The 23,486-nt window shown below is 47.2% G+C and overlaps 1 protein-coding gene across 1 annotated transcript in view; it reads left to right on the plus strand.

Moving 5' to 3' along the window:
* ptprfa (protein tyrosine phosphatase receptor type Fa) overlaps positions 1–23,486 on the plus strand; it is a gene marked incomplete at its 3' end in the record, with an annotated part of 262,786 nt that overhangs the window by 75,983 nt on the left and 163,317 nt on the right. Inside the window, exon 6 of the mRNA XM_084308488.1 lies at positions 9,019–9,129. Coding sequence (XP_084164614.1) covers positions 9,019–9,129 — 111 coding nt within the window. The remainder of the gene's footprint in view (positions 1–9,018; positions 9,130–23,486) is intronic.

Genomic DNA, 23,486 nt, shown 5'->3' on the forward strand with positions numbered 1-23,486 from the left:
GCCTCTCTGCGGACCTATATATTTTATGCATAGCGTGGGTGGTGATGATGATGATAGAAACCGCTGTGGCCCATACAGTTGAATGCTGGTATTACACTCACTGAGGGACACGAAGAAGTCAAGTCCGATGGGATTTGGGAATCGGGATTGGAATAAAAAAGCGGCTTGGTCAGTCGTCCCTACTAACACAATTGGCAGTGTTAGCGGGTGGGAAGCCGGTGGGGTATGTGTCCTGGTCGTTGTAAACTGCGACTTCTACTGGTCGGTCGGGGCGCCTGTTCAGCAGGGAGGGGATCTGGAGGAAATAGCGTGAACCTCTGCACGCATTACGTTCCCCCAGTGAAACACCTCGCTGTCTGGTGAAAAGCAGCAGCTGGCAACTCCACATGTATCGGAGGAGGCATGTGGTAGTTCTACACCGTCCCGCGCAACGACCAGGAAGGGAATTGGCATAACGACTAAATTGTGATGGGTTGAAAAATACAGAAAAAGCCACAAACGTCTTATTTTTCAGCACAGATATCAAAAGCATGTTAGTAGGTTATCCAAACAGCTGTCCTCCCTCATGGCTCCACGCTGTCTAGTCTTTAACAAAGGACTCTCTAGTCCCGTCCTGCTGAGACCATATACCTTACTTTCAAAAGGCCAGCTGGTTTGGTGAAACAAAAAACTTAGCCTGAGGACACGTTTATCCTCTTCCATAATAAAAGATAAAAAAAACAGTTGGGGGTCTCATGAGGACCCAGAATGCATCTGTTCCCACAGTCCATACAGTAGGTGACTAACAAAGTCTTGGCTTTTCCTGTCTCAACGTCTTTTGTCAGAAGACAGCTGGCTTGTTTATCTTAAGGTGTAAGCTATCTTTACAACCTGGCCCAACAGCTGAGAAGGCTTGGGAACGCTCTAGCAGGGTACAATAAATGGTAATCTAATGCTATTGCCAGGCTAAAAGAGGACATCTGTATTATCTTATTCTTAGTCCTCAGAGAATTACTATGGCCGTCAAAGCCATAGTCTCAATTAAACATTTAATATTCCATATTCTACCTCTAATCTGACACCACACAGGACTAAATGAAACAAGGAAAATATGCATAAACCTATGGGTTCTCAACCTGACAGTTTTATTTAGTGTTGTATTAATAATTAGTACTGCAAAATAATACACTATTTATTAATCCGCATTAGAAAACCTGATATAAGCCATAGCCCTACATTACCTCAGGGAAAACACATAACACAGCAGTGTGTCACTGATATAAAGTTCTGCTTTATATCAGTGACACCTGAGAGGGGAAACTACAGGCAAAGATTGTTTATTATGCACAGTTAAACAGACAGTTATAAGTCCTGTAGCTCCGCTCTGCGTCTACTGGAATACATCCCTGTATCAGTACTAGCACTGAATAAATCTCCACATGCACCTTTACACACCCATCCGCCTGGCCACACCCCCATCCGCTCCTCTACATAAGCAGGGGTGTGGCCATACTAACAGCTCCTTCCTTGTTTTCACCACGGCGAGTGTCTGTATACACCACTTTGAGATTAGTGAAATATTGAAAGATAAGATATTCCTTTATTGATCCCCTTGGGAAGAGGAGCTACGATGAAGGAGCTGTGTTGACATTATATCTTTATTTTCTCTCTCACAATTTTTTGAGGAAATACGGCGATAATGTCTTCGCCACCGGGGTGTCTAGAAGATGATGATCATTCTGACCTCCACCGGCATTTTCGTATTAGGGGCTCACGTCGCTGGCCTAATCCCCGCCGGTATTCCTCCAGCCTGCAGTTGGACAGGTATTAGGGAAGTGGGTTTGGTGTTTCGTTATAAGAATACCTCCACGCTCAAGTCGGCTGCAGCCCATGAGGGACTTGTGCTGGCACCGCTGTGTCTGATAATCACCGTTCTGAAGACTGTGTTGACTTCTTTTCCTCTTCTCTCTTCGGATGAGGAGAGGGACAGACGGCGGCTGTCTGAAGTGTTGGCCTATATTGTGTTCTCACGTTGTACAGTTTTGGTGGTAGCTGCTTAGCTTGCGTCCTAGCTGGGTTGAGCTACCTGTTAGCCAGTTAGCTGTTAGCTACGACGCTAGCTCTGTACGCTCGCTCGGCTGGGAACGTTAGCCTGATGCTACCAGTTAGCCTGGAGTTAGCTGTTAGCTTGTGCTACACCGTTGAACATTAGCCGTGAGAATAGCAGGCCATAGCACTCTGACTACGACGTCATCTTTGACAGAAGATGTAGTCGGCCCTGCACCATGATCGGCTGTTGGAGGGGGGCGTCTCGCCGGAGCCTCGCTCCGGCCTTAGCTTCTTTTGCCCCGCCAGCGAGGGCCTTCGTCAACGTGGAGACCAGCCTGTTGCGGTCCTCTCAGCCTGCGTTCATTGGTGCAGGTAAGGGTCCTTTGGATACTTCCCCCCTCTTCCTTCCTTCCCCTTCCGAATGTTTTGTAATAACGATGTTTTTTCCAAAACGTATGTTGCTTCACTACATTTGGGGATGCGACATGTGTTGTGTGTGAATTGTCTTGATTGCTGGTATAGCTTTCTCTCTACCTAGAAAACGGCGTTGTTTTTTACGTGAGTAAAAATGAACTGGTTTTGTTGTATGATGAGAGGTTGTGTGTTCATGTAACGTTAGTCAACGTAGCTGAGCTCACAACTGGCTGGGTTAAAAACCCTGCAAAGCTATGCATAGTGGCATGTGATCGAGGGATGAGTCCCTCTCTCAGCTTGTGATGACAATAAACAGGTGGCAAGTTTCACATATAAACAGGGCTGTACCTGTTCAAACAAGTCGTATCAGGGGTAAGGTGGTGAGGGGTGGTTTTTTCGCCCGGTTTTCCCCTGGGCCCCCCCCCTCCCCTCAAACATGATTTTGTTTACAATATATTGTTTCACTATGTTTGTGGGGATACGGTGTAACCCCTCAGCTTCTGCTGGGGTTGTGCTCCTGCTTAGAGAGGCAATTTTTTTTTTTCTGAAGATTGTTTGGTCGCTGTCATGTGGACTTAGCAAGGCCTGTGACTAGTACTTAATCAAGGACTTGTGTCTTCTCTCGTTATGAAAAACGGTGTTCCTCTTACGGTAGTGAGAGTGTATTTTTGCCTTTTTTGTTGTGATGGAGGGTTGTGTGTGTCGTTAAGATCCACAACTGGGTTAGGTGTTGGCCTACAGAAGTTACATGTGTAAGCTCTTGTACCAGGGCCCTTAAAGGGGCCCTCTCTTGGTCTGTGTTTTTCTTCCTTTAGGAAAAGGTGTAAAAATTCAGGTGGCAGGTTCACACATGAGCCTATGTGAAGCTGTTACCCTGACAGGTGTACATGCGCTTCATGTAACACGCTATGACTGGTGTCATGGCTCTGCTTTGTCATTGCATCGTATCAGGGGTGAGGGGTCATGAGGGGGGGAACTCATAAAACCTCCCTCCCCTTTTTCTGATTGGCCAGGGGGTTGGGCCTCCTGTCCTTCGGGGCTTCCTGTCACGTTGCTGGGTCAGCGCGTCACAGGGTAGGGAGGGAGTTTCCTGGTCCCACGCCATATTGGGCGGTGGGCCACGGAATTCCCCCCGCCATAGAGTACGTCACTGGGTGCGTTTCTATTGGTTGTGAGACTTTCGTGAGTTATTTTCAGGCTCCATGTTGTGGACCTCTGTTATTGTCAAGGTGAGTAGAACTTAAAAAGAAGTTCTGCTCTGTTGTATGTGTATTGAGCTTGGTAGGTGATGCAATGCAGTAGAGACGATTTGTTCTTCTGCTCTGCTCCCTACTAGTAGTGTGTATATTGGGTCAGAGCCTCCTCCTCAGGGAGTTTCAGAGCCTCCTCGGTGTGTTCAGGACCTCCCTCTCAGTTAGGGAGCCTCCTCAGAGTTTCAGAGCCTCCTCCTCAGAGAGTCCTAGTCCAATTGTTACATAGCTCAATGTTGCATATGTCTTTTCAATTTATTGCTCACGTCTCTCTGGGGGTTCCCCGTCCCTCTTTTATGGAGCAGGTTGACGGGGTGTTGTTTTCCCTCAGCCGCGTCGTATGGGACCAATGTCCGTATTTCTTTCTGTAAAAAAAACGGCTTCTTGTCGTTCTCCCAGGCGGCTTGATATGTTTTGGGTCTCGACGTGTATGCAGTGCTGGCCCTGGGTGCTTCTGATAGAAACCATACATGGGCTTGCGCGCCTTGGTTGCTCATCATTGAAACAGCGTTTTTATGGGGCAACTGGGATGGAGTTTTTGTCTCTTCCGAGCGCCGGTGTACTAGGCTTGTCTCGACGAATTCTCGTTCATCTCTGGGGGATGTTAACAGAATAGATTGAAGCATTGGTAGAGGGGTCTCACGCCCTTGGGGTGGGCCACCGGGCGTGGTGCTTTGTGTTCTGACCGTCTGGGTGGCGCCCTCTATAATGTTTTGGATCGACACGCGTACCTACCCCCCTCCTGGGACTGGGGATGGCGGCGTGATTAGGGCACGGGACTGGTTCTGGTCACGCCGGACCAGGTCAGTTAACCCGTTGTCCACCGGGGTGCAGATCTGCTGTTCTGGTACCCTGAGGGACTTGTGCTTTTTTGGGGGGAAAATGCCGGGTCGGCCCGGGCGTTGCAGGGTTTGACGTTATGGAGGTGTTTGTGGTTGTGTTACTGTGTGTTATCCCTCACTGTTGCTTGGTCCATGTTGTGTTGTACCTTGCGCTGTGCTGAAGGAGCCTGGTCCTTCTCCATTCTTTTTCGCCCCTCTTCTCCTGCTTGGCGGGGCTGGGAGGGGGCTGTCGAGGTGGTTCTTGTAGAACTCCTCTGGCATCCCTGTGTACGTCGCGGTCCGCCGGGTCCGAATTTGTTTTCGTCGACCTGTTGGCCTGGGTTAACCCCTTCTTGAAAACTGAAACACTTGTACTGCTGTATAGCCAGTGTATACCCGCAGTTGTGTTTTGGAGTTTTTTCTTGGGGGGTTATAGGAACAACCGCCTCATGTTAGAACCAAGGGGGTTGTTGGTTCCCTGGTGTGTTGGTAGCGGAGTCAACTCTCGGGGTAGGCCGGGCTTGGCCCTGTCTGCCTGTGAGTGTGCCCCCGCACCTTTCATGACGTCTGCCCCTCTAGAGAGTCAAGGTTTTTTTTGTGGAGGCTGCGACATGGTGCACAGCATACCAGCATACGCCCCTTCCGCCGGGGTGCTGTTTTCAGCAGACCCCTTTGGCGCCTGTCTAGTCCGCAGTGCTCCAGGCTCAGGTCGAGTGGCCTGTTGCCTGGATTGAGGGATCGACCTCTTTTGGGGGTTGTCTCCCCGGTGCGCTGCCTGGTCCCGCTGTGGGTGTAGTTTTTGAGTGCTTCGGGGCGGCGTGCTGTAGGGGGGAATGGCCTGCTCTTGGATGGGCCCTGTCCGAATACGCTGGCGATGTGGGGGGTGGTGTCACTAGTGACCGCCTGGTGGGGTCTCGATGCTACGGCGTCGTTGGCCTCACCAGGCCCCCTTTTCCGGGGGGTCCAGTCCCTTCCTGGGGCTGGGTCCTCCTTCGCACTCCGCTGCTACGGCCTTGCCACGGGGTTTGGTTTTTACCCTTGACCCCATGATATTAGGGGTTGTAACGGGGTTTTTATTTCTTCCTGTTCGTTCCCTAGTGGCATGTGGGTTGCGCGTTTGTGTAGTCGTGGGTTCTTCTGTGGAAGGTAAGTCCCACGGTCTGCTCACCCTGTGTGTTTGAGTTGCTAAACTCCTCTTTGCACAGTCGGATCCGATTCCCTCCCGTCCTCCACTAGGGGGGTCCGGGGGCTCGGGTCCTCCCCGGTTCTGATGGTTGTGGGGGGCCTCAGCGGGTACATTTGTCGAGCTTCCGCTCTGCTCAGCTCCTGTATTCCAGTAGACGCAGAGCGGAGCTACACGACCTATAACATACGGTTATATCTATAACCATAGTTATATGAGTGTAGTGACGCTCTGCGTCGGACTCACTGAGGACCCCGTGGTCTTCGCCTTTGTGGTGAAAGACTTGGGAAGGAGCTGTTAGTATGGCCACACCCCTGCTTATGTAGAGAAGCGGAGGGGGGTGTGGCCAGGCGGATGGGTGTGTAAAGGTGCATGTTGAGATGTATTCAGTGCTAGTACTGATACAGGGATGTATTCCAGTAGACACAGAGCGTCACTACACTCATAACTATGGTTATAGATATAACCGTACGTTTGCCATACAATGAAAATCTTACTCTGCTAGTCTGCCCTTCACACAAAATCACGCAATACTTAACTTACTGTAAACATATTTAAATACAAGCGAGTGCTAGAAAACAAGGTAAAAATAGATAAATATATATATACAAGGGTGTCTTTAGTGATTCATAGTTCGGGGGTGAAGGGTAATAATAATATAATAATACAGTGGGTGACAGTGTGTTCACAGCAGTAATCAGGTCAGAGTGTCTGCCAAGGTGTGTGGAGGGGGGGGGGGGGGGGGGGGGGCTAGGTGGAGGAGCTGGCATTCAAGAGCCTGATGGCCTGTGGGTAGAAACTGTTTGTCAGTCTCGTAGTTCTGGCTTTCAGACTCCTATATCGCCTGCCTGATGGCAGGAGGTTGAATAGTCTGTGTTGGGGGTGTGTACTGTCCTTAATTATGTTATGTGCTCTCCTGGTGGCCCTGGTAGAGTAAATGTCCTGTAGTGAGGGGAACTACAGGAAGCTAGACAGGGACTACAACTACAGAACGAGACTAAATACAAAGAACTACAGGAAGCTAGACAGGGACTACAACTACAGAACAAGACTAAATACAAAGAACTACAGGAAACTAGACAGGGACTACAACTACAGAACAAGACTAAATACAAAGAACTAAAGAACTACAGGCAATTAGACAGGGACTACAACTGTGTGTGTGTGTGTGTGTGTGTGTGTGTGTGTGTGTGTGTGTGTGTGTGTGTGTGTGTGTGTGTGTGTGTGTGTGTGTGTGTGTGTGTGTGTGTGTGTGTGTGTGCGTGTGTGTGTGTGGGCTGTGCAGTAGCTAGAGGAAGTGTAATCCAATGTTAGGGTCCCCTTGTTACACAGGGCCCCTGCTGAAGACCCCTTCTTCCCACGTCCGGTCTCACAGCTGGGGCCAGATCTTACTGGGGGAACAATCTCTCTCTCTCTCTCTCTCTCTCTCTCTCTCTCTCTCTCTCTCTCTCTCTCTCTCTCTCTCTCTCTCTCTCTCTCTCTCTCGCTCTCTCTCACATGGTATTTTTTATTTGTTATTTCTCTTGTCTGAAGTTTTTAACCAACACTTAACATCGTGTTACCAAAACTCATACCCCCCACACCCCCCATGATGCATTTCAGGAGTCACTTCTTGAAATACTGTATTTGTACAATTCCTACATTTCTTTTCAATCAATTCACTCGGTCGCCGACAAAAAAAAACAAAAACATGCATGATGTCTGTCACATTCAGAAGTCCAGTTCAACGACATCACATGACTCTGAGAGAGACACGTCAATCACGCTGTTTGTCGTCCTAACCGAGTGTATTTCACTGTCTTCATGAATACCTTTGACGATTGTGTGAATGGGTATGGAGGGGTTTGCTTGGAATGAAAGCAGGAAATGGTAAAACTGCAGTAAAACATTACCAGGTAAGTTGCCTTCATTTGCTATTCCCCCTGAGATGCCCAGCTAAGCAAAAGAAGGCTGTCAACGAACAACAAAGATGCATTTCAGGTCCTAGTCTGATTTTCTTGTGTTTCAAAGGCCCGCTTGATGAACGGCTTCAGTCGATGCAAGCACAGAGGAAAACAAATCAGGACATTTATTTGTGATTTGTTACCCCGTTTGCAAAATTACAACATCACTTTTAGCTTTTTAGCTATTTAAGCACATTTACATAGTCATGGGTCCTGTTGTTCAGCCTCACAATGCTATTGGATAGTACATGTAAATGTGTTTATAGGTCCCACCGTCTGGCCTCGGAAGTTGCTAATGTCTTTTTTATTTGGGCTTCGTAGGGTTAAATCAACAAACTGGTACATGTAGGCTTTTAAAGCAACACACTGTTGCACATAGGTTTTAAAGCAACACACTGTTGCACATAGGCTTTTAAAGCAACACACTGGTACACATAGGCTTTTAAATCAACACACTGGTGCACATAGGCTTTTAAAGCAACACACTGGTGCACATAGGCTTAAACACACTGGTGCACATAGGCTTTTAAAGCAACACACTGGTGCACATAGGCTTTTAAAGCAACACACTGGTGCACATAGGCTTTAAAGCAACACACTGGTGCACATAGGCTTTTAAAACAACACATTGGTGCACATAGGCTTTTAAATCAACACATTGGTGCACATAGGCTTTTAAAGCAACACACTGGTGCACATAGGCTTTTAAAGCAACACATTGGTGCACATAGGCTTTTAAAGCAACACATTGGTGCACATAGGCTTTTAAAGCAACACACTGGTGCATGTAGGCGTCCTTACAAAGTAGCATATTAACACGTGTTGCCCGCATCACAAAAAAGCAGAGGCATGTGGTTACTCAACCAGACACTGCGCTGAATCTGGCAGAATCTCTTTAAGCGTCCGTGGATGTTGTTCTATAGCAGACGCCAAACACCTGCTGCCTCATGAATAAATATAACCATCTTAGTGCCATCAGTTGTCGTTTTGATCGTCACCCAAATGGTTCCCTGAGAAAAGAGTGGCTTCGGAAGTTTTGCAGATCCCCAGAGCCGCCTATTCATAGCGACGACGACAACAAAGTGAAGCGCCTAATCCCCCCCCCCATTTCCGTTGTCTCGTAACAAACGGCCAGGGCTCAGACGCCCGGTGAGCTCCACGTACGAGTATCAGTTCATGTGCGGAGAGAGGAAGCCACGGCGAGGAGCAGGTGTCTGTGAGGTCAATATCATGTGTGTGGGCGTTTGTGTGTGTGTGTGTGAGAGAGAGAGAGAGATAGAGAGAGAGAGAGAGAGAGAGAGAGAGAGAGAGAGAGAGAGAGACACCGAGCTTGTGTTGAGAAGAGCGTTGCAGTGACACTGCCCCCACCGTCTCCCCAGGAGCGCTGCAGATAGAGAACAGCGAGGAGGGAGACCAGGGCAAGTACGAGTGTGTGGCGGTCAACAGCGCTGGGACCCGCTACTCGGCCCCGGCTAACCTCTACGTGCGAGGTAAGAACCCCCGCGGGCCCCCTGGATGGGGGGGCCGATACCGGGCCGCTAATCCAAACCGGTGGTGGGTGCTGTTCTGTGTGGTCTAACCCTTTCCGCAGCCCATTCACCACGCCAGAGGTCCCGCCTCCTGACCGACGGGGAAACGATCACCTGCTTGCTAACTTGCCAGCTCTGCCAAGTGGAAGTCCAACCTGTCGACACCTGTTGTGTCAGTACTCTCTGTCTATCATATGGTAAATGGTGCATTTATATAACAGCTTTTATCCAAAGCGCTTTACGATTTGTTCCTCACATTTGAGCCATTCACTCACACATTCACACACCGACGGCGGAGGCGACCATGCAAGGTGCCAACCTGCTCATCGGGAGCAGTTAGGGGTGTTAGGTGTCTTGCTCAAGGACACTTCGACACGCTGCCCGGGAGGAGGGAGGAGGGGGAATCGAACCAGGAACCTCCAGATTACCAGACGACTGCTCTACCTCCTGAGCCACTGTTGCCCCATATTCTTTTCTGCGGTCTCTCCAGGGTGGTTATTGTGTACCTGCCTCCGCCACCCCTGTTATTAGTGTGTGCAACCCACTCACCTCGCAGGGGGGCAGAGAGTAGGTTTTGATCGAGGGGTTGGCTGCTGCCCCCACGCCCCCCATCCCCACCCCCCACCTTCTTTTTGGGTGTGTAGCAGAGGGTGGGAGGCAGCTGGCTGCACGTGTGGAGTCTTGCAGATGGAAATAATGAACACCTGGCCGCTAGCTGTCGTCCTGCTGGGGGGCGGGTGGGTGAGGGGTGGAGGGGATTGTGGGAAGGAGAATTCTTCCGTCAACAGGACTCCATGTGAAACCAACCCTCTGGGCTTTCTACTGTATCTCTTGGCAAGCAACTCAATTAGCCTCCACCAACACCTGGGTCTCGAAGGCAATTTCAAAGCATAAGAGGTGATTTGTTCCGACTATATTCTCAAATTCAGGTTGTCACTCTTGCTTTTTGTTTCAGTGCAGCATTTACTAAAAGAAAGGTCACGCTTAAAACTTGAGTCATGTTCATGATCTCCATCGCCATCATGTTCCCACTGTTCAACAGTGTCACTGTATTCCTTTTCAACTGCATTCAGACAAATTACGCATCACATGTTATGCTGACTTTTTGAACACATAATATATTCTCTATATGAGTCTCTATTCTCTATTATCTATATTATCTATGTCCTCCTGATATTCCGTCCTGATCTAATTGCTCTGCCAACGTGGATAAAATTCACAATTCCCCCACCAAGAGGTCTTGTAGTAACCCAGGTGATCAACGAGATGTCTTGTAGTAATACAGGTGATCAACGAGATGTCTTGTAGTAACCCAGGTGATCAACGAGATGTCTTGTAGTAACCCAGGTGATCAACGAGATGTCTTGTAGTAACCCAGGTGATCAACGAGATGTCTTGTAGTAACCCAGGTGATCAACGAGATGTCTTATAGTAACCCAGGTGATCAATGAGATGTCTTATAGTAACCCAGGTGATCAACAAGATGTCTTATAGTAACCCAGGTGATCAATGAGATGTCTTGTAGCAATACAGGCGATCAGCGGAATCCATTTGAAATGTTCTTTCCAATCCTGCAATTTCAAATAAAAGGTACAAATAAATAAATGGATTAAAAAAACCATTAGATTCTTCCAGGTTATATATTGTTCTCTGTTTCACCTTTTGAACCTTTGATAGGAAAGAGATGCCCGCCTAGGAGATGGAACCACCATTACCTCTAAATTCTCCCTCTCTCCATACATCCACGTCGTGGTCAGTGATAAGGAGGAACACACTATTCATCTGTACCTATGAGACACCGTGTCCTCCAGTCTCCTTTGATGAGGGTACCTTTGATGTCAACTCTGAGGCAGAGAGAGCGGGAGCACGTTGGAGGGAATACAGATTCGGGACGGGTTCATTTGATGAATGGCGTTTGTGTGTGTGTGTGTATTTCTCGCTGCATCAATTGCTCACTGAGATTCAAATCATTTCACGCCAGAGATAATAATTGCCTTTGAGAATCTGAATGATTTTCATAATTCGGGATAAACGTGCATATTATTAAATACAATTTCATATTATTGACTATAATTGCATATGAATGAATATCATATTGTTGAATATCATATTATTGAATACAATTTCTCTCCTGCTACCCATTTGCACATAGATGAAACGATTTGTTAATGAAATGCAATGATAGACAGAAAGACAGACAGACAAACAAGACAGATGAAGATAGATGAACCAACATGTTTTAATAAATGAATAGTTTATTCTAGTGAAGTCCAGTTGGTCACATGAACAGACATACTGACACTCCAGCAAGACTCGCTCTACATTTTTCACCACTGTCACATAAAAACCTCTAATCACCCAAAAGTCATTGTTTGTTTCATCCCCCCCCCCCCCCCCCCTACCCATCCCCCAATTTAGTTGCCAATTCCCCCCCTGGTCATTGTGCTACCCTACTGACGGTCTGGGGAGGGCGTAGACTACCACATGCCTCCTCTGACGGTCTGGGGAGGGCGTAGACCACATGCCTCCTCTGACAGTCTGGGGAGGGTGTAGACTACCACATGCCTCCTCTGATGGTCTGGGGAGGGTGTAGACTACCACATGCCTCCTCTGTCAGTCTGGGGAGGGCGTAGACTACCACATGCCTCCTCTGACGGTCTCGAGAGGGTGTAGACTACCACATGCCTCCTCCGATGGTCTGGGGAGGGTGTAGACTACCACATGCCTCCTGTGATGGTCTGGGGAGGGTGTAGACTACTACATGCCTCCTCTGATGGTCTGGGGAGGGCGTAGACTACCACATGCCTCATATGATGGTCTGGGGAGGGCATAGACTACCACATGAGGGGTGACAGTGGCTCAGGAGGTAGAGTGGTTGTCTGGTAATCGGAAGGTTCCTGGTTCGATTCCCGCTCCTCACGGGCAGTGTGTCGAAGTTTCCTTGAGCAAGACACTTAACCCCTAATTGCTCCCAATGAGTAGGTAGGCACCTTACATGGTCGCCTCCACCGTCGGTGTGTGAATGTGTGACTGAATGGGTGAATGTGAGGAACAAAATTGTAAACCACTTTGGATAAATGCGCTATATAAATGTGCCATTCACCATTTATCACATGCCTCCTCTGACGGTCTTGAGAGGGTGTAGACTACCACATGCCTCCTGTGATGGTCTCGGGAGGGTGTAGACTACCACATGTCTCCTCTGATCGTCTGGGGAGGGTGTAGACAACCACATGCCTCCTCTGACGGTCTGGGCAGGGTGTAGACTACCACATGTCTCCTCTGATTGTCTGGGGAGGGCGTAGACTACCACATGTCTCCTCTGATCGTCTGGGGAGGGTGTAGACTACCACATGCCTCCTCTGATGGTCTGGGGAGGGTGTAGACTACCACATGCCTCATATGATGGTCTGGGGAGGGTGTAGACTACCACATGCCTCCTCTGACGGTCTGGGGAGGGCGTAGACTACCACATGTCTCCTCTGATCGTCTGGGGAGGGTGTAGACTACCACATGTCTCCTCTGATGGTCTGGGGAGGGCGTAGACTACCACATGTCTCCTCTGATCGTCTGGGGAGGGTGTAGACTACCACATGTCTCCTCTGATGGTCTGGGGAGGGCGTAGACTACCACATGCCTCCTCTGATCGTCTGGGGAGGGTGGACTGTAGACTACCACATGTCTCCTCTGATCGTCTGGGGAGGGTGGACTGTAGACTACCACATGTCTCCTCTGATCGTCTGGGGAGGGTGGACTGTAGACTACCACATGTCTCCTCTGATCGTCTGGGGAGGGTGGACTGTAGACTACCACATGTCTCCTCTGATCGTCTGGGGAGGGTGGACTGTAGACTACCACATGTCTCCTCTGATCGTCTGGGGAGGGTGTAGACTACCACATGTCTCCTCTGATGGTCTGGGGAGGGTGTAGACTACCACATGTCTCCTCTGATGGTCTGGGGAGGGTGTAGACTACCACATGTCTCCTCTGATGGTCTGGGGAGGGTGTAGACTACCACATGCCTGAGGCTTGTTCCTCTGAAGACTTGAAACTCTCCAAACAGCAAGGAGTACATGATGTCACCCCCAGTGCCAAAGTAACATTTCAGACTAACTAACAAATCCATACAAAGACTAGGCAAAACCCATTTTCCATAATATGTCCCCTTTCAGAATGACACGTGTGTATCGTTGAAGAAAAACAACCTTGTTTTCAGACAGCTGGGCATTATTGAAATGACACAAATGTACTTTGAATGGCTGTTGTGAACCCAAGGTAATGAAAGCACCGCAAAGAACCGCACCAAGCTTCAGATCCAGTAAACAACAGGAGAGTGTGGAGGTTTGAGGTTTTTATCCCAAACAGCCATTTGTTATTTCTGTTTTTATTGTGTTTCATCTAAATTAATCTTGATTTCCCAGGTGTGTGAGACTGCAAATTCTCTCTCTCTCTCTCTCTCTCTCTCTCTCTCTCTCTCTCTCTCTCTCTCTCTCTCTCTCTCTCTCTCTCTCTCTCTCTCTCTCTCTCTCTCTCTCTCTCTCTCTCTCTCTCTCTCTCTCTCTCTCTCTCTCTCTCTCTCTCTCTCTCTCTCTCTCTCTCTCTCTCTCTCTCATTCATTTATGTGTGTTCTCTATGGTGTGTTGGTGCTCAGATGTCAACCTCATGTCCCGTTTAATTAAGGTCTCCAGTCACATATCCACACAGACTGTATTATGTGAATGTCCATTTCAACAAATGCGTATCTGTCTATTGAAATAAGAGCCAACCATTGTCTCAGTGTTGTTTTAATGTATTTTGCCAGCTTATCAGCCAAGGTAGGTTTATCTTGTAGGATTAATGACACGTGTTGGGTGTCATTGCTCTATGTGTGTGATCAATGTGTCTGTCTCTGTCTTGTGTGGTTGTACATGGACTGTGTGTGTGTTGTGAGAGGGCATGTATGTTTCTGGATGTCTATGTGGGGCTAAATGGATACTTGTTGCTAGCCGTGGCCCTTTGTTTCAATGAAGAACAAGATAAACTAAAAGCTGGCTGACTGAGCAGACTCCACTACTCGCTGTCCAATACAACCCTGGTGTGACACTGTCAGGGTTGGAGTTGGGGTCAGGTTTAGGGCTATGTTTAGGTTAAGGCTAAGGACGGTTACGTTAAGGGTTAGGCATCTAGAGTACGATTCAGAGTTCAGCATTTAAGCACTGCTTAAGGGGGCACTTCACTGAAAAACATTTATTTTGCACATAAACTCACACACATCCTTTAACTCATTCAGTGCCAAACACAAGATTTCTCGCGTTTCAAATCCAAGCGTTGAGCGCCAAAAACGAGATATCTCGATTTTCTCATACTAAGCACTCGCCTTGTGAGTGTGGATTGGACCTGCAATGATGATTGAATCCCGCCAGGTGGAAGTATCACCTACCTTATGAACATGCATGGGCCAGCTTAGTGTGGGTGGCCCCACAGCCCCCAAACAACTAGGGACTATACTAGTAGGTTGTGAGCAGCAGTGAGCAGGACATGTTCGACAATGGCGATCGCCTAGAGCGAACTATTGGATATTATGAAAAAGACTAACTGGATCATGGATGATGATTATGGACGATAAGGTGCGTTTCCACCAGACTATGTTGGACTCAGCACTTCTGGTAAATCCTAAAAATACTATAGTCAAACCGGCCGTTGGAAATGATGGAGTTTCGGTAAAGTACACGTTAAAAAAAGACATTACCTTTGTTTTAGATGTACTCCATTTCTCACGTCGAGTCCAAACGTGTCTTGAATCAGAACAGGTTCAATACATATGCCTTCTATCTATCTATCTATCTATCTATCTATCTATCTATCTATCTATCTATCTATCTATCTATCTATCTATCTATCTATCTATCTATCTATCTATCTATCTATCTATCTATCTATCTATCTATCTATCTATCTATCTATCTATTCATCCGTCTACTTCATCTGCTCGGGCCAGACTATACCACAGAGCCGAATAGGTTTCTTCATCGGTCGATTTGATTATAGTTATTTTACGTTTTACCAGTAGTGCTTGGTCCAACATAGTCCAACATCATAGTCTGGTGGAAACACACCTTATTGTCCATAATCATCATCCATATAATCCATTTAGTCTTTTTCATAATATCCAATAGTTCGCTCTAGGCAATCTTGATTCTCGAACGTGTTCTGCTGCTCGCAAAGAGTACCTAGTTGTTTTGGGGGCTGTGGGGTCTGTAATAGCTGGCCCATGTTCATAAGGTAGGCGATACTGCCACCTGGCAGATTTCGATCATCATTGCAATTCCAACGGTATGCCAAGTAAAGAGGCTCCGGGGGACTGTGTAGAACGGGGATCAAAGAAAAAATATCAAAGGATCTAAAAACGAGTTTACTCGTTATTAGCGCTCAATGCTTGGCGGCCAATAACGAGTTTATTCCTTATTGGCGCTGAATGAGTTAACCATTGTTTCGATCCTGGTCACTGTATCTCCTTCCAGTTTAGAGCAACCACTCTCTTGGCTTGTAACAGACAAACATTTATCAATTTCCTCTTTCTAGTGTTAGCTGATAAGTTCTCTGGGTACATGTGTACTATAGTGTAGTATACATAACTTAGGGTCTATCGGGACTTCTATCTCCGTCAGCTCGGAGATAAGCTCCAGAATCTCTTTCCAATACTCCTGCATCTTGTCACATTCCCACATACAGTGCAGGGTTCCTACCTCTACCCCACACCTAGTGCATTCATCTGGTATCATGGGATAAAACCTGTGTAATTTCTCTGGTGTCATGTATACTCTATGGACCCATTTGTACTGTAGAAGTTTACATCTGGTATTAATGGGGCCACACTTCTACACTAAATCCTACCCCACACACAGTGCACCCAAAGCAGTGTGTTTCTGAGTAAGTATGTTTAAGTGTTGTTTACAGTGTCCCCATTAACTTTACATCGGTTGTGTGGCTAAATGAGGAGGTGGGTCTCCAGAAGAACAACATGGCTTGCGCTGAGAAAGGACTCATTGGTAAGTATAGGGAAATAGGGCTAGGAATCCAATATCCAAACTTAATAATGAATGTTGGAGCCAGATTCAGTTGTTGTTATTATGTATACATAATATGTGAAAGAATATTACTAATAATATATAGAATAATGATGATTAGAAATAATTCTATTCATGACAATTTGATAACATCTTTTGATTAATGTGGATTTGAATGTGTATTGCCTTGACAACATGGACAGGTGACTGCAGCACCTGAGCTGGTAAACCCAGTTTAGCACATGGCTGGTGCCCTAGTCAGTATAACTCTGGTACGCAAGGTATGCACTATGCAGCCATACAGGTTTTGACCACAGCAAGTGCTACTTGGTTAGAAATTGGAACTAGAACTCATGTTGATATTCAATAAATACCCTTTGATGAAAACAAACTACAAACTCAACTCCGCTGATTGATAAAGGAAGAGCGCGTCAACCAAGGCTGTACCAAATTGGAACGAAATAGGACTTTACATTGAAGTTAGCACATTGTGGTAAAGTGAGAGGTCAATGCTGGCTGGTAGGGAATGGAGGTAAACGGTAGTTGATAGAATTGAGGTAGTTGATAGAGGGAGGTAGTTGATCGAATGGAGGTAGTTCATAGAATTGAGGTGGTTGATAGAATGGAGGTAGTTCATAGAATGGAGGTAGTTCATAGAATGGAGGTAGTTCATAGAATGGAGGTAGTTCATAGAATGGATGTAGTATTCTAGTTCATAGAATGCAAAGTGTGTGTGTGTGTGTGTGTGTGTGTGTGTGTGTGTGTGTGTGTGTGTGTGTGTGTGTGTGTGTGTGTGTGTGTGTGTGTTGATCTGTCTACTTGTTATCAACATGTCTGTCTTCTCAACAGTTCTATAATGTTCTATGTTCTTATGTCGTTTCTGTGGAGACTTTGTGGCCATTTCTTTCCATATGTGATGCGTGAGGGATATTACAATATGAACATGAACACATGTTTATTGTATATGATGTGTGAGGGATATTACAATATGAACATGAACACATGTTTATTGTATGTGATGTGTGAGGGATATTACAATATGAACATGAACACATGTTTATTGTATGCGATGTGTGAGGGATATTACAATATGAACATGAACACATGTTTATTGTATGCGATGTGTGAGGGATATTACAATATGAACATGAACACATGTTTATTGTATGCGATGCGTGAGGGATATTACAATATGAACATGAACACATGTTTATTGTATGTGATGTGTGAGGGATATTACAATATGAACATGAACACATGTTTATTGTATGTGATGTGTGAGGGATATTACAATATGAACATGAACACATGTTTATTGTATGCGATGCGTGAGGGATATTACAATATGAACATGAACACATGTTCACTGTATGTGATGTGTGAGGGATATTACAATATGAACATGAACACATGTTCACTGTATGTGATGCATGAGGGATATTACAATATGATCATAAACACATGTTCACTGTATGAGATGTGTGAGGGATATTACAATATGAACATGAACACATGTTTATTGTATGTGATGTGTGAGGGATATTACAATATGAACATGAACACATGTTCACTGTATGAGATGTCTGACAATATGCTGTCTCCATTACATGTCTTTTTATGGATACGCAGATATTTGCCTGTTTTACTCTCTGTTTCTCCCTCTCTTCTTCCTTCTGTTCCTCCTCTTCTTCTCTTCTTCTCCTCCTCTGTTGTTTTGTTTGTTCGTTTTCACCTTATCTCTACCTTCCCTTTCATCTCCACCTGCCATCCACCACAAAACAAACTCAATCTCACCTCAGATCAACGTGAAGGTTGGTTGTTTTCACTGTTTCCATCTTGTAGTGAAGAGAGAAGGTCTAGGGGACAGGAGCCGTGCTGCCGGCCCCCCGCCAGGCGCCTCAGGCCCGTCCCGTCCCCCTCTCATCCTGACCCCCCCTCCACTCTCTCTCTCATCCTGACCCCCCCTCCACTCTCTCGCTCCTCCTGACCCCCCCCTCTGCTCTCTCTCTCTCCCTGACCCTCACTCTCTCTCCTCCTGACCCCCCCTCTGCTCTCTCTCTCTCCCCCTGACCCTCACTCTCTCTCCTCCTGACCCCCCACTCTCTATCTCTCCTCCTCTCCTCCTGACCTTCCCTCCACTCTCTCTCTCCATCTGACCCCCCCCTCCACTCTCTCCACTCTCTCTCTCCTCCTGACCCCCCACTCTCTATCTCTCCTCCTCTCCTCTGACCTCCCCTCCACTCTCTCTCTCCTTCTGACCCCCCCTCCACTCTCTCTCTCCTGTTGACCCCCCCACTCTCTCTCTCTCCTTCTGACCCCCCCCCCTCTGCTCTCTCTCTCTCCCCCTGACCCTCACTCTCTCCTCCTGACCCCCCCCCCCTCCACTCTCTCTCTCTCCTCCTGACCCCCACTCTCTATCTCTCCTCCTCTCCTCCTGACCTTCCCCTCCACTCTCTCTCTCCATCTGACCCCCCTCCACTCTCTCTCTCTCCTGTTGACCCCCCCCACTCTCTCTCTCTCCTCCTGACCCCCCCCCCCCCGCTCTCTCTCTCCTCCTGCCCCCCCCACACTCTCTCTCTCCCTCCTCTCTCTCCTCCGGACCTCCCCTCCACTCTCTGTCTCTCCTCCTGACACCCCCCCCCCCCCCCTCCGTCTCTCTCTCTCTCCTCTTGACACCCCCCCTCCATTCTCTCTCTCTCTCTCTCTCTCTCTCTCTCTCTCTCTCTCTCTCTCTCTCTCTCTCTCTCTCTCTCTCTCTCTCTCTCTCTCTCTCTCTCTCCTCCCCCCGCTTGTAACCCCCAGCCCACCCTAGTCTTATGCTCTTGAATATCCAGCATGGCTGAACTGTATGCATTAGCTGTTCCATCATGCTTTGTTGCCTGTCTGTCTGCCGCATTCACAGGTACTTGTCAACCCCATGGTAATCGTCATCCATTCCAGCACCCCCCCCCCCCACCCCCCTTCAAACATGTCAAAGACCTGAACTACAGTAGCAGTGTGTAGGGTAGCAGTAGTCAAATACACAGCTACTGGGGTTTGAAGCGGTTAAAGTGTTGGGTTGAAGTGGTTAAAGTGTTGGGTTGAAGCAGATGAAGCGTTGGGTTGAAGTATTGGGTTGAAGTGTTGGGTTGAAGTGTTGGGTTGAAGTGTTGGGTTGAAGTGGTTAAAGTGTTGGGTTGAAGCAGATGAAGCGTTGGGTTGAAGTATTGGGTTGAAGTGTTGGGTTGAAGCGTTGGGTTGCAGATCGGCAGATGTTGCTGTAGCTCGATGGTCCTTTTCGTATTTCAAAGCAACAATGTGGTTCTTGTTGTTTCTTGGTGTTACGCCTGAGGTCAAGAGATCAAGTCTATTCACATGTTCAAATATTAATAAGCACTCTTGTTTTCTCAAACACGTTGTGCCTGTTCAGAAGAGGATGTGCTGTTTTCTTGGCTAACTGAGAAAAGTCTTTTTTTAAACTGGCTAAAGCAGCTTTGATTGTTTATTTTTGATTCTGCAATAATGGCAGGCACCAGATTTAGTTTCAGAGAACAATCAAACTTGAGAGAACAGAAGGGAGACTGCAGAGGACAATCTCATGTATTGCTTTTATTTTTCTTGGATGTCTGTGGGGAAGAAAGATAACTAAGACAGACAATCTCCTGCCAATTCCGTTGAGCTACACAGGGAATGGAACCCCTAACCCTGGCAGTGTTAGTGTCATGCTCTACCCATTGGAAAACCAATGGGTTTGGAAAACCACTAGCCACAGTGGCTGGTGAGCCAAAATGTTAATGGCAAGCCCTGGATGTACGTTACAATAAGCTGTACATCCGTGTAAATTCATATTCTCTTCTTGTTCTGTGATTTTGATCCTTATACTAGTTGCTTCCTATGCATTCTCATTATCACGGATTCTTCACTGCAAGTTGACAGAGACAGTCAGCAGATGGCGAGGGCCAACTGGAGATTTCTGCTGCAACTCCCAGGACCATTTCCAGCTGCTGCCGGTCGATCTGTCCCAAATATTTCAAAAACATTTGTTTGCCATGACATGGCATCAGTGTTGTAGTCGGGTCAGAAAATCTCGAGTCCCGAGTCAAGTCTCGAGTCTCCAGTGTTCGAGTCCGAGTCCAAGTCATCAAGGTTGAGTCCACTCCACAGATGTCTGTTGAAGTTTGAGGTTGTCCCGGTCTTCTCTTCAATAGTTCCTTTACATATCGAACATCTAGCAGTACTCTTGCTGGAATTTGATGTCTATGTAAGCAAAGCGCACGATTCGCAGCGTCACTTTAGGCATCTTAAGTACTGAACATGAGGGTATCGATGTGAATCCGCACGTAGGTGGAACACACGTGTCTGCCCTTGCACGGAATTAAATAATGTTATGCTATTAATATAGCCATCAATAACTTATGCCAAATGATTAGGGCCTATAACAATATTACAAGTTTGAAAATGTATAAATAGTTAATGGTGTTTTGTTTTGCTGTGGACTCAGTAGAAGTTGGTCAAATAAATCAAATCAAATCAAATCAAATTTATTTATAGGGCCCGACAACACACGTTAATGTCCCCATGGGCCGTACAGGTCTTCTTTAAACAGGTCAAGAAGACAACATAACAATAAGTCAAGAACAGAACAAGAACACCATAGGGTCCAAACATTTTTTAGATGAATGCAAATAAATGAAAGAATGCAAGCACTCCCAGACATACCCCACGCGAAGGTAAGGAAAAACTCACTAAAACCTAACAATAGGGAAAAAAGCTCCACGGGCAGTGTGGAGGAGAGAAACCTTAGAAGGGCCGTTCAAGGGGGGATCTCCCTTCTTAGATGTTGGTGATAGTAGTGTTGCAGACGGACAGTCAAATAACGCTGCATAATGGCCTACTACCGGCATTCAGCGGATGTAGGCCAATAGTCATGTTACAGGAAGATACAGGGCTATGGGTTTTGGTTGTATTGGTTACCTTGCATGAGCCCATGATGATTTCACAGACATGGATTAAAGCCCAATCCAAGACTTTCCTCTCCAATGGACAAGTTCACAGAGGAGCATCAACGGGTCACCTACTATAAAGCTGTACCTAGAGTCACCGTAGTCACACTCGACTGCTACCTGCTCTGCTGCCGCATGACCCTTGACCTCCAACTCTTTCTTTTTATACATCAGGATTCAACTTTCTCACTCTTTCTCCCTTTCCATCATCCCTGTGCCTCCTCTTCCTCTCTCTCTGTCTGTCTGGCATGTCAATGAAGATGAGAGTATGTGTCTGTGTGCGAATGCCATCTGCCTCCTAATTATGCTTCTGTTGCTCCTAAAACTGCTTTGTGTTGTGACTCAAAGTCAATGTCACGACGTTTCCCTGCCCCTCCCCCCCCCCAACACCTGCCACTATGAGTGCTAATACAGTAACAACCCATTACATCCATCCATTATCTTCCATGCCCACAGGTAATGTTGATGGTTTTTCTAATCGACACAGTGACTAATTTGTTCTGCACTAACCGGCTGGGTCCCTGCAGGGCTGGCTGGCATGCATGTCTACAGCCTCCCAGACCCCCCACACATCGCTGATGTCCTCTGCCTGACCCTCCGTCAAGCTAGCCGCTGGCCTCGCATCGATTACTCAGGAACAAAGGCAGCTCCGTGCCTCAGCGTTTACCTGACTTCAATAGCCCCGGCGCACTTGAAAATATCGAGTTTACACAGGTCCTTGTCATAGATATGCTACTATCTACAAACACACACACACAGTATTAGTATTCATAAACACACGCATGCCCCGAGGTATCCGTTACATGCAGAGTTGTGCTCTGAGACTCTCAGATTACGCCCAATACCAAACAGGAGTCGCCATCAAATTTGACAGAACTAAGCGATGATTTGCAGTGAGCCATAAGAGTCCAGTTCAACTGAGATGTTTTTTTTTTTTTTTTTTACACACTCTGTGTTCTCTCTGATTTAATAGCAGCGATATATACTGTGCCATTCTCCCGTGCGGAACCAGTTGCCTTAGATAACCACCCACAATGCACCACTGTTATCTTGTCTCTCAGCCGGCCCCTCGGGGCCCGGTGCTGTCGTCCTCCAGGAGACAGAGGAAGACTCAGTAACGCAAAAATACTGATGTTTGTTAAAAGGGGAGAGAAAACATTTGGGGGGGGGGGGGGTTACAAATGTGGAGATACAGCGATGATGTCACTGCTGGCCAGCCTGCACGGACCCTGGAATAGGTGTTCATTGCCCCTGTACTGTATATCTACACTCTTTTGCTGTGGTAAGGAAATAACCAGGTAATTCCAAAGTTCTGACTCAGGTTATTGTAAGAGCTGTGTGATGCGGACACTACCGGCTCTATTCGTCTCCTGACACACACAGAGGGCCTGTTGCCCTTTCTCTCCATCCCCAAATGGATGCCACTCTGCAGCAGCAGCGCTGGCACCCTCTCAGGCATGGAGATAGATGAAAACAGAGCCGTTATTTATAGTCGTCACTCCACAGTTGGTATCCAACCGCTGCCTTCCGAGTGATTAAGAGTCACGGTGGAGTCTGACGGGGGAGACGCGGCTCCTTAGCGGGACGCTGTGGGCCATCTGTGTGTGTTTTGCTAAAGATCAGTTGAGGAATGAAATGTCCAAGGCCTGGCTTTTGCTGTGCCACCTCTCCCTCAACAATGTATAATCTTCATATTGTATAAATAATTATCTGACTATAAAATGTCATATATCATATCATATTACTAGATACCTCTCTGTAGTTGAGCTGGTGCCAGCCAGATTAGTTTAGTTTAGTTATAAAAAGTTTACCCAGGGACAGTGCACATTAATCAACATCTTCAGTTTCCTTTCCACATAAATGTAAATGTGCCAGAATTAGCTAATGAGCTAGTTTTTATCTGTAGTCCCTGCCTACCATGCATGTATTTATGGTGTGGGAGGAAACCCACGGGAACACACAGCTGGGGTTCGAACCCAGGACCTTCTTGCTGTGAGGCAGCAGTGCCACCGTGTCGTCGTACAGCTCTTGTCTTGCTCATTGAGACAGAGACGGCCTTCTCTCCACCCTACAGCAAGCTCACGCAGCCCAGTGGTTCTCAGTGAGGGGGTCCAGGGGGTCCTTGAGGAGGTTCCAGGGGGTCTTTGAGGAGGCTCCAGGGGTCCTTGAGGTCCTTGAGGAGGTTTCAGGGGGTCCTTGAGGAGGCTCCAGGGGTCCTTGAGGTCCTTGAGGAGGTTCCAGGCGGTCCTTGAGGAGGCTCCAGGGGTCCTTGAGGTCCTTGAGGAGGTTC

This window comes from Notolepis coatsorum (assembly GCF_963971535.1).
Source record: "Notolepis coatsorum genome assembly, chromosome: 2".
Classification (NCBI taxonomy): domain Eukaryota; kingdom Metazoa; phylum Chordata; class Actinopteri; order Aulopiformes; family Paralepididae; genus Notolepis; species Notolepis coatsorum.